The sequence below is a fragment of the Arachis duranensis genome, chromosome 7 (assembly GCF_000817695.3).
Source record: "Arachis duranensis cultivar V14167 chromosome 7, aradu.V14167.gnm2.J7QH, whole genome shotgun sequence".
Taxonomy (NCBI): domain Eukaryota; kingdom Viridiplantae; phylum Streptophyta; class Magnoliopsida; order Fabales; family Fabaceae; genus Arachis; species Arachis duranensis.
This window is the reverse complement of record NC_029778.3, coordinates 63,051,391-63,064,153: the sequence shown is the minus strand read 5'-3', so window position 1 is coordinate 63,064,153 and position 12,763 is coordinate 63,051,391. Positions and strand designations below refer to the sequence as shown.

Sequence of the window (12,763 nt, the reverse complement as noted above, 5' to 3'; positions counted from 1 at the left end):
AGTATATTGCGTCGGTTTTCGAAAGCATCCAGTTACCCTATTCTGTGGCGGTCTTGATTGACGTTATGGGGGTTCTTAACCCCTACAAAATTAAAAGACTAAAATCTATTTTTTATATTTGTGGGAATTATAAACCGCCTCAATTTAAAAATCACTACACAAATAAAACTACCATAATATTTTTATTATGCATATATATAGTTTTTTATTTTATAAGATATTAATAAATATGGAAAATTTTAATACTAATAAATTCATATAAAATATAAATGTAATTCATAACTCATTGTAATGAATAATAACATTTTTATACTATAATAAAATGCATAATATCTTAATTAACATTGTCTTCATATATCAATTCCTAAAAATTAAAAATGTTAAAATTCAATAAATTCACAACTACCACTAATAAGTTCACTATTTGAATAAGTTTGTTTAGTAAATAAAATCTAACATAATATCCTAAAAAAAGAAAAAGAATTCACAACTATTCAGTCTTTCAAATAACACTAAACAATGTCTTCACAATTTTCATTGCTTCCACCTGATGATGATGCTCTTTCTGTTGCTGGTGTAATAATTTCATTCTCAACATCATTAGCCTAAAATAAATTAAAACAAAATTGTCAACCTAAAAATTACCAACATTTATAGCACTATAACAACAACTTAAAAGAAAAAAAAAATCAAAGTATAAAAAAAGAATTAACCTTTTCAAATGTCAAAAATTTGAAAAAAAAATTAAAAAGAGTAGAGGTGTGAGGTTAGAATATACGAGACTAACAATGCTAGAACATTAGATTAATGTAACAGTTATGATTCATCATAATTTTTTCAACATGATTAGTGCAACATAAATGTCACAAGAGAAGGCAATTTATCTGAGCTCCGTGGTCAAATATACTAGTAAGTTCTTGAGCTCTATGGTCAAAGATACTAGTAAGTTCAACAGGAATTCTTCCTTCTTTAGAAAGGAAATAAGCCTTTAGTGCAGTCAATGTCCCATCAAATTTAGATTCTAAACGTTTAAAATCAGTTTGGGAGTAATTGGTAGAAGACATTGAAATTGAAGAATTAGCAAACTGGCCAGGATGATTGGCACCTCTGAAAGTGTTAGTAGGTGTAGCTCCCATTCCCAAGCATCGCACCCTACCAGAATGTTCCTCCCCAAACACTTTGCCAATAGCATCATTTGTGGATGGTCCAGATTCATCTTTTTCATTTTGAGTCATAAGTAGTTCAATTTGTTCCTACAATTGAAATTTAAACAACAAAAATATAATAAAAACCATTAAAACTTGTCGGATTCTGAAGTTACATTTTTTACTAAATTAGACTAATAAATTCAATTTACCGCTATATTCCTTGCTTCATCAGTCACAAAGGACCCATCTTTTTTCTTATGAGTTGCTATATACATTTCTCCACGGCTAATTTTTCGCCCAGTTTGTAAAAACTATGTAAAAAAATATAAAAAAAGTTAAGAAACATAACATAATTTAGTAAAAGCAAAAAAAAAATGAATTATAGTTCATACTATTTCATGTCTTTTCCTTGAGATGGGTTTTGAGCCACCAGTATGGGAAATTGTTTGCTTCTTGCGAACTTCTTTGTTTCTCCTACACATCTCCTATTAAAAAAGAAAAATGAAAATTAAAGAATTGATCACATATTAATATTAATTTTAAAAAAGAAAGCATGTTACCATTGTAAAAGGTAGAAACCGATATTGAATGAAAGATGCCCATTGATCTCTGTCGATGCCAACTGGGACATTATCAATGATTGCTTGTCTACTCATACATGGATCATAGAACTCATTCCACAACTTAATTCTATGTTGTGACCACTTTTTTGCAAGGTTCAATTTGCAATATCGCTTTGCAATGCCCTCAGAAATTTTGAAATGAAATTTTGGCTATCAAAAAGAATTATACATAAATAACAAGATGTCATTATTAATGTATAACTTTAATAGGCATTTGATAAAAATAAATATTCATAATACATACCTTCAGCAAGTTACTAAAACACTCTTCAAACCTAGATCGAGGTATACCTAGAGGTCCTGACCACTTTGAAAAGTTGATTGGAAATAACTTACAATCAACTGCTAATGTCCTTAAATATCCAGCAAGTAAACCTTGACTTTCCCCAATAGCTTGTTGATCTTCAAAGTTTACTATAACTTGCTCATCTCTAGTTAAATTATCCATTTCTTTAACTTTTAGCCTTCTAGTCTTAATAGTTCCATCTGTGCTTTTATTTGCATATAAAAAATAATTTATGAGAAATAATAGAAGATTAATAAACTAAATTAGTGACAGATATTTCCTATGTAAGTTTTAAAAATTTAAACTAAATTAATTTTTGAACTAAATTAAAATTTTAAAAATAAACTCTTTGTATATAAAATTAATTATATGTATGAATAAGTAGAAAATATTTCCTATGTTGGGGAATAAGCTTAATCAAAGTAATCTAGGAATACTTATTACTCCTTGTCTTGTCTCGTGAATCATAGGTACTATTGACATATGAGCAATTTTAAGTAACTTTATATCTGATACACCAGTATGTATATACATATATATATACAGGAACAACATATAATTTGTCAAAGACTGTAACCTAATAAATATTTTTTATTTGAATTTAGAAAATGAGAAACTTGGAGAAGTGGTATATATTATATTCCAATTTTCAGATTTGTTCATATATATAGTTGGGACTGAAAAATATAAAATATTAAGCAGTGGAATATGAAATGTAATTAGTTTTGTCACACTTACCAATGGCCAAGTTGGATTGAGATATTAATTAATTAAGAATGCAATTTGGCTACCTTAATTATTGGATATGATCATTATATTACTCAAATCATAAAGTAATTAACTGGACATCCAATTAATTAAGAGAGATAGAGAGAGCAATTCACACATTGCCATGTTCTCATTCTAAAAGTCCAAATGGTACATAATGAGATTTCACAAAACGTTGAACAATACATATGCATATAACCTTATTGTCTAGTAATAATATAGGAGTAGTACTATTTCATATTTTTATTTTCTGACTCGAGAGTTGGGTAAAAAAATTAAGAAATATTTTGGGCTAAATTTTCAGACCATTGAAATTTTTAACATATGGCTCCAACTAAATAAACTTTAGCATCATTCAATCATATCAATATAGAACAATGAATGATTGGAACTATGTATCTTATGTTATTATTTTATTATGTGGGATGTGATACGTGTAACGAATCTGTCTATTAAGAGAATATTAAAGAAATTTTAAACACATTAAAGAAACCATAATTGAGTAATTAATATTAAAAGACAAATCCTTCTTTTAAATTCTTTTTTCCCAATAATTAAAATTGCAAAATGATATATAAAAGGAAAATATATAAAACGACTTAATACTTTTTTAAACGAAATCCATCTGTATTGTAGAAATTCGCCCTTTCGTTGTTTCTTTTGTTGTAAGAAAACTTTAAAAATAAACCAAGTTTATTGATTCAAAAAATTTATTTAAACCTGCCGAATAAGTATACAACTCAAATACTTATTTTTTTCTCTATTTTAAAATAACTATCATTTTTAAAACTTGACTTATTTTAAAATGGAAGAGTATAATGGAATAAACTTGATTATTTTAAAACACTATTGATTAAACTACCTCTATAAAAGATTCAGTTTTAAATATTAAAAACATGTGTATTCCAACAAACTAAAAAATGCTATATATAATTTAAACTTACATGAATGAAAAGCATTAGATCTATACATATTGGCATACTGTATATTCAGAAATCATTTGATCACTTCTCTACTTTCATACCAGAAATTGCATAAAAAAAATAACATATAAAGATTAAAATATAATCATTTGCATTTATTTAGAAAGCAATTATCTAGAAACTTAGCATGAGACAACAAATTTATTATGCATCGTACATATTGTCTCTACTGTCCAATATTCAGAAGATTGACGTCCACCAAAGTGCCTAGTATGTTCTTGGGATCCTTGGTTAGGAAGTGAGTGATCCGTAGTACTATCCGGATTGCCTTGCGTTATGGAATCATGATTAGGTGGTGAGCTATCCGTAGGTGAATTGTGTACTATGTCCTTATTAGATTGATCAAAACCCCTTTCAGATTGAGGAGCTGATTTCAGCGGATTAGCAAAACGTTTACACTTCGGCATTGCTGCAGATGCATTTAACAACAAAAAATTTGATAAATTAGCTCAAAAAGCATGTTATATTCACAGAAAATTAGGCTAAAGATAAACTTTATGAAGAAATCAAAGGATTAATCATAACCTTAAATTAACAAATATAAGCTTAAACCTTAGATTTCTCATTATCAGTCAACTACGTCATCAATCAATTGGTTTGTTGCCAACTGTATGTATTCATCATTGTTACACAAAAATATTTTATTATACTTTTAAGTATTGGTGGTGTTTTATTGGTGTAGACTAATAGAGATATTTTACAACTTACAACATTTTAAGTTTTAATCTTTTAAACTAAATTCTAAGTAAATATTTTTTCATATCACCTTTAAAGACTTGAATGATTATTTTATATGTAATTAATTTCGTTTTAGTTTATACTTGGTTAGTTTTTTAATTAAATTTTTATCAAAAATATATTCAATAAATATTATAAGTTTTTATGTCAACCATTCTAACTATAAAAAGTTAAGTTCTAATTTAATTATTGGATATATTAAACCCTTCAAGACTCGAAGAATACCATTCTAAAGTATTTTAAAATATTTATTTATACAGTTAATCATTTATTTTTATGTTGGTAAGAAACTCTAAAAAGAGTTATATTTTATAAATTTGATTTACATGGAAATGTTATTATGTGTTTTTTATGTTCAAGTTTTAGCTGTTCAGAAATATGTTTGAAGTTTCATCATGTCAATCAATTAAATAAACCGAAAACTAAAAAAACAAAAAAAATCACTGGAACCTAGAAGGGAAGATATGTATTTCAAAAATTAAATTCCAAAAAATGAGATACATAAAATTTTAACAATTATAACTATTTTAATCACCAAAAAAAAAATTATAACTATTTAATTCAGAATAAAGAACATGTAACTACTTTATTGAGTCAGAGAATTACCTTGTAAAAGAATTTGACAGAATAAATTGGATTAGAACCGAATGTATCCGTGAAATAGGAGCAACAAATATGCCAAATCAACTATTCAGATACTACAAGAACAATTTTTAAATAAAAAAAAAGATTAAAATAGTTTAGTATAAGCATCAGCAAATGAAAACTTTTATTTTGAATAACAACATGCAACAAAAAAAACTCAATTATCAAAAACAAGAATGTTTCCTTTTATTTTAACTTCAATTAAGACAGGATGAACTCAATTTGAATACAAAACTGACACAGCGAAACAAACATTACAACTTATGCCTTCCAGGATAAATAAAAACTCAAGGGTCGTTATTATTATGTTACAATATGCGTATTAATCAAATAAAAAAGAATGCATCTTAAGCATATAACTAATGATTTGTTATTAATTAGTAGTACATGATAATATGATTCATACCACTAATAATAATAACTGTGAGTGATTATGACACTGACTCGTATATATAGATGGTAGGGTATTCTATGGAGCTTTCAAGAAGAGTTTCATTACATGAAGTTATCAAAATAAGTTAAAACTGAGTATTTTTGTCTTTTATATTCACAATTTAATCATCTAGATTTTTTCATTCTATCTACAAATTTATCACATAATTTTTCTTAATCAATTCCCACATATGAAATTTGCAATATTGAATTGTATCTAACAGGTTATGAAAAAATCCAGCTCTCCTAGAACATCATGCTAGGTATAGGAGAGGAAAATGGAAAAAAAAGTTATTTATAAAAAATTGAAAACTTTAAATTTCTTATATTAGATATGCTTCAAATTTTCTCAGCAGATTTTAATTGAAAAATGAGAAAAGTCCAAGTTAATGAAGCATGAAGTATTTTTTTTTTCAAATGAGCTTGGTGTATTTAAATACCATTTCACCTTTCAACAAGCTAAATATTAAATTCGAAAAAATCTATAACATCTAACAAATTACTAAGTTATTATTTTCAATCTCCACTCACAGAGTTCTAAAAAATTATTGATCTCATCAAGGCCTATAGCCAAATATCAATTGAAGGCTTACGCTACATTTTTTTGTCTTTTCTTTTGATGTATTACTAGTTTATAGTCCTCCAATTTTCTATTAAATAAGCCTATGTAGTAAAAGTACTCTAGTAGGAATCAAAACTATTAATATATCATATATAGTACTCAGCCACAAAACTATTAATATACCATATATAGTACTCAGCCAAGAATTTAATTAAGAATCCTAAGACATTGTCTTCTTTTTGAAACCTAGCTAGTAGTATAATAATAGATAGATATAGATAACGTTTTATCATGGTAACATGGACTTCGGAGTCAATTTGAGTATATAATCTTGATATATGAGAAATAAAAAGAAAATAATATTACAAATTCATTAAAATTTATTGTTCTTTGTTATTAATTAGTGATTAATATTTAAAAGTATGAGTATATTGTTAAATTATTAAATTAAAAAATTAAATTAATAACTAAAATACAACTAAAAAATAATAAATGTAATCTAAGATTTCTCACAAAAGAACATAACATGGTGACACCAATAAAATGAAATAAAATGTGTGGTTTAACAACTGGCAAAACGGCAGCTGCAGACAGGAAAGAAAGGAATAGTGCAACAGATTTGAATTGGAAATAAAGCTTCTAGAAGTTATATGAGCAAGCATACGTATCAACAAAAATTGAGAGAAAGAGATGAAGCATTCAGCAAACACATTTTATGGGAGTCATTCTTCCTCTTTTTCACAATTAAGTTATTATTCTAGATATATATTTAGTAAAATTTTACCATTATTGAGAAATGATGAAAAAATGATGAGAAGACAGTGAGTTGGATAAGAAAAGTAGTGAATATATTTTATGTTTTATATGAGAAGGAATAACCAACTCTGATCCAAATTGTTCAGCCACAATAAGTCATTCAGCAAGAAATGACAACAGCTATAGCTAGATAACCAAATTAAATTAACTAAACTATTTTATGCTTTTATCTTCTCAATATCTTTGTTTGTATTGAGAAAGAGATTGAAAAAAAATGCAGAAATGGAGAGAGGGATCATTGTGAAAGTGAAGAACAGAAAAAAAGTATTTAAAGGCTGTGTCCCATATAGGATTCATCCAAAACAAGTACTGATATATTAGCAACCACTAAATCATGGGAAAAGTTTAAGCAATTCGTAATATAAAATTCCTGCATAAAATAACATTTGATAAACATTTGCAAGTGACTAAGTTGTATGAAAACATAAATATGATATGAAATCTCTCAATTTTTCAAAGATAACCTTATCCCCACATGATTATTTGTGATCTCCATCTAAAAGTGATGAGTTATTACTGAAAATCACTTGTATCATATACAATAAGTGCTGGACATGTGTACTCCGATCTAATAAAAAAGCACCCCGTATTGGCAACAAATACATTTAAAGAACATTGAAAGCACTATAAGCTCTAAGAACAGACATATACTGTACATCGAAGATATTGTAGTTGACGCACATTACAAATTCTTTTTTTTTTGTGAATTCACTTTCTTGTTTACTGATGATTTTTTTGTTCCTTCTGTATTCAAATTTTTTATTTCTGTTTTTCTTCTATCGATTTAATATGAAGTTTAAAAAAAGTAAAAACAGAACACAGAAGCAGTACAAAATCAAGAATCAGCATTGAAGAGGGACTCAAGCAGCAACTCATTTAAATGGAGGACACATTAACCTAAATAAACAAAGCTCTCTATAACCATGGCAACAAATCCCTCTTTTATTTATCATACATGCAATTCGAAAATGAGTATATGAACCCTAACAATTCCCATCTGTATATGCTACCAAATTGTTACCTTTTTGTATAAAAGCACAGCTGCCACTCTGAACGCGAACAGCAGCAGCAATGACGTGAACAGCAGCAGCAAGAGGAACCCAAACCTGAACCCGAATGCTTCGCAGGAACAGCAGCTTTTACACGCACCAGCTAACAGCAGCAGCAACACTAACGCGAGGCAGAATGACGGACAACAGCAATCAATGAAGAAATTCAAAGAACAAAGCAGTTACAATGTTAGGAGAGTGGGAGCAAAAAAGGGTGGGAGGAGGAAAAATTGGGTTTCGTGGGAAGAAGAGATTTTTGCGCCTGCAAAAATTGTGTGGCCAAATTGTTTTTAATTTAAGGGAGTTTTTAAAAACCCTAATATTTAAAATTAAAACTCTCGTTAATAAATTTATTAATAAAACAAAAAAATGTTTTGTTTTCAAATTCAAATTTACAGGATTTTTTTAAAACCTCCGCTAACAAATTCCTATAATATAGCCTTTTTTGTAGTGCAACTTGTAGAAAAACCAATTACAATGAAGGAAGGTAAGTTATCTTTGTCATTCGGGAGTGTTTATCAACCTATTGAGTCCTATCCTATTTGCGAGTATGAGTATGCTCAAAAAACTCATTCGTAAGCAATTGTATTTCAAGCAATTGATTCTACATGATGTAAGTAATAAATTAAACTCAACCACTAACCCATTTATTTTTAGTACTAATACAACAATAATTTCTAACTTCTACAACTCTTATGTTCTTTTAAACTACTTTTCAAAAGTTAATTAAAAAAATAAACAAGCCCAAAGTAACCATGTAATAAATTCAATTACCTTGGATCAATTTTCTAGCAGTTGTATTTTTCACCTGTAATTGCCTATAGGTATAAGTGTCCCAATATCTCATCAATTCACCAAGAACTTCTAGTGGGATCCAATATGGATGGGCATGCACCTTTTTTACAAATGATATGGAGCATACCCCGTAGGCACTTGGTAGCCCTAAACCTCCAAACTTAATAAATGACATTCTCTTCTGTGTCAAGAATATCAAAGCTTTTCTATTTTAAACTACAACATCCTACTATTATATAACATACTATGATATATAATATTGTAAAATACATAAAACAAGGTAGATAAAATTTATCCTTCATTCCGTCTGCCATATTTTTTGAGTATCATCGTTTGCCTCATCAAAACTCAGCCAAGACTTTTTGTTTTCCTTGAAAACCTAAGAAATGCACTTCAAGCCAAGCTTAGGTGGATGCCAACTACATCAAAAATAAAAAAAACGGTAAAGACAGAGTACTTAGTAAAGGTGAGACATGCTATTCATAAAACTTAAAGCAAATAACAAAACATTTGGCACCATCGATATCATATCTAAGGTTGGGAATACTTGTGGCAAAGTGACTAGTGACAGTGGATGCTTCTTGACCTTGAGTATCTTGGGTACCAGCAGATATAGTTTATTTTTCTCCACAAAACCTTCCTCGACTAGGAGCTACAATAGTTGGATCACTTTACACACCATGTGAGGCAGTGTTAGGAGGCTCATTGGCTTGTTGAGCACATGATCTTGGCGCACTCAGAGTAGGCATCATGGGTATCTGAGACTCTTGACGAGAGGGGGTAGTTGTAGCAATAGGTGGTGGCCTCCCACTAGTCGAAACAGTCACGCCTGTTGATGACTCAACAAGAGTATATGGACCCGCATGCAAGTTACGGGAGCAACCGGTAAAAAGCCTAGGCCTCCCTTTCGGCTTCGGCCATGGCCACGACCACAATCTCTGTCTCTACTAATCATATCCTACACACATTGAAATAAGTAAGTTATTATCCATAACATAACTGATGCTAAAAATTACAAAATATGAATTAAAGTAAATTAACATATTTGCAAACTAAGAATTTTCAACTAAAACCTCAATTTGAGAGTTCTGAACCTCCATCAGCATCAATGTAAGCATCATCGTCATACGTTCTAGTACACACATCCACAAATTCATTTACCCCTTTAATAAAACTAGGCTTAAGATCTCATCTCTGGTCATACATTCTATCATACATCCAATTTTGTTCTTGATTTTCATTATTAATGATTTTAGTTTTCTAAATATCAAAGGGATAATATTCAAAAATAAAAAATAAAAAACTCACTTTTTTTAATTTTGTACAATATTAAAAGGATAATCTATTATTATGTATCAATGTGATGCTTAATAATATTGATTCACAAGATGCCATTACAATATGATAAACGAAGGATTTAACAGCAAAATAAAGATGAATTAAAACATAATAATTTAACAGAGATAATAAATAAATATAAAAGTAGAAGGTTAAACCGTGAATATCCTCTCTAGGAGCCATAAACCCTAAACTTTTCCATAATGCATTGCCTCCATTTCCAGGCTTTTTTCCCTTCCCTGATTACTTTTAGCTACATATTTAATTTCAAAAAAAATAGAGTGCATATTTTTTAGTGCTTTAATTTTAGTTATTTTAAATATAAATAACTTTTTATTCAAATACACATGATTCGAAAGGTAACAACTAAATTTGCAGCAAATTATGATATCATTGTCTAAAAAAAAGAAACTATATTTTTTCCACTTAATTTACAACTATAAATAGTTAATTAGCAACCTAGCTTAGTGTTGATCGAAAAATATTTTCGATATAAATGAGGTGAATCGAAGAAGTAAAGTTTAGTCTCTCGAGAAGATATGCGTGTGAGTATAAGGTTGGAGGTATTCAGCGCTAATTGGATTTCGATTGTGTGGTTGATCGAGTAAGCCAAATTGAATGGAAGTTTCGATTCGAAAAATTGAGTAAGGCCTTTGAGAAAGCTGATTGAATAGTTGAGGAAGCGGGAAAGTTCGTGGCTTTTATCACACGAGAAAAATATTAGAAATATCTACAATCACGCAGTGGAAACGGTTACCAAGAGTGATTATATTTCAAATCTGTAATTCTTCATTTAATTGTAATTAATTGTAATAAAATTAACCGTTATGTAAGATAGTCTATAAATACTGTGAAGTGTTAGGGAATAAGGGTTGGAACTTTCACTCAGAAAAAATACTCTAAGCATTCTCACATCCCAGCGAATCCCTGAGATTGCAATCGAGTTACACTTTCTGTAGGGTTCTTTTCACCATCTTCTTTAAATTTAGTTTTTTCTGTAAACTTAATTTTTCAATTAATTTTATTCTTGAAGTGTTCTTTATGTTCTTCATTTAATTTATCTTTCTATGTTTTCATTCTTCATGCTTAAGTTCTTGAATTTAATCGAAGGCATTGTTATTACTTTTTCTCTTAATCTTCATGCAAACCTGTCCATCTACTATTTCTTTAGCTTTCAAAACTTTAATTTCCAAACTGCATTTTATCAATTTACAGATTTATTTTATTTTATTGTCAAAACTTGTCTAATCGAAGATGCTTTGATGCACTTCTAGAAAACTGGTACTCGCACAGAGGAGTAGGTTTTGCTCCCAGACCACTAGATATCGAACCACCATCGATTTGCTAAAAATCGACAAAACAAATTGGCATGCCCAGTGGGACAGTTTTAAATAGAAGTGTGTCAAAACAAATATTTTTCCAGTAATTTCTTAGTGTATGCGATTGCGAAGTGGAAATATCATTCACATGGCTGATGAAGTATCAAATGTGAATGGTGGTTCGTCCACCAATAATAGCATACCAGTATCCATGCCACAAATCGATGTGTCTTCACATTCGGAGAGTGCAATTAGAACTGAAAGCATAGCCGTTACGACTATTCAAACTGGAAATATTGGACGTAATACTCGCCCGCGTGGTCCTGTACCACCATATCAATTTCCATTAACTGCTGGTTGGCCCCCTTATGGTCTTCTTGCTGGTTATACCCCACCGGTGGGTGAATTTATACCGCCTATCCGCTTTGGGAATGCAAATGGAGTGAATAATATGCAAAACCCACAACAATACTCTGAATATTCTCATGAGTATCATGTGGGCTCCACTTCGAATGCTGCGAATTCAACAACAGTATATCGACAACAAGTGGAGGAGAGTCACCATGACTTGGTCAATTTGTTGACATAGCAAATGACTACAATTCTGAATCCCATGATGGCTGATCATAAATCGAGATTCGAGCGTCTTACTAGACAAGTCGAGAGGATTGCTCGAATCGTCGATTATGATGAAGGTGAGAGCATAACGCTCGAGGAAATAACGAGGGGATGGAAAATATTTTTCAAAATGAAAATCATATTCCAAATCGAAAAAATCCCCGCGTGGTTCGTCGAGGTGAAAATGCTGATGATGTTGTGCATGGTTTACGTGGTGATCGCTATCAGGTCACTCGAATTGTAGAGGAGGTTTTAAATTGGGTTGGATTAAATGTTGATTTTATGAATTAACCACATTTTGTATCTGCTTTTCCCAAGTAGTTCAAATGGCTGAAGTGCCAAGAGGGGTAAAAAATTCAAAAATAACCACAAAATTTGCTGGAGAAGTTGGAGAGTCAACTACTGAGCATGTTGCTCGTTATTTGGTCGAGATTGGGAACCTAGCTAATAATGAAAATTTGAAACTGAAATTTTTTCCTTCGTCATTGATGAAGAATGCATTCACTTGGTTTTCGATTCTTAGACCAAATTTGATTACAACATGGAATCAGTTAGAAACTTCCTTTCACGCTCAGTTTTATCGAGAAAAAAATGAATGTAGCAGTTACTGATCTAGTAGCTTTGAAACGTGAAGATGGTGAAA

General features: G+C 29.9%; 1 protein-coding gene across 1 annotated transcript; it reads right to left on the bottom strand.

The window, feature by feature from the left end:
• Positions 1-512: 512 nt before the first annotated feature.
• LOC107459317 (uncharacterized) lies at positions 513-9,972 on the bottom strand. The gene is made up of 10 exons (XM_016077527.1): positions 9,919-9,972; positions 9,720-9,803; positions 8,023-8,107; positions 4,077-4,217; positions 2,016-2,257; positions 1,709-1,921; positions 1,541-1,633; positions 1,358-1,459; positions 954-1,253; positions 513-605 (listed from the first exon to the last, which is right to left on the bottom strand). The coding sequence occupies exons 1-10, from the start codon at positions 9,970-9,972 to the stop codon at positions 513-515; spliced, it is 1,407 nt and encodes a 468-aa protein (XP_015933013.1).
• Positions 9,973-12,763: the final 2,791 nt, after the last annotated feature.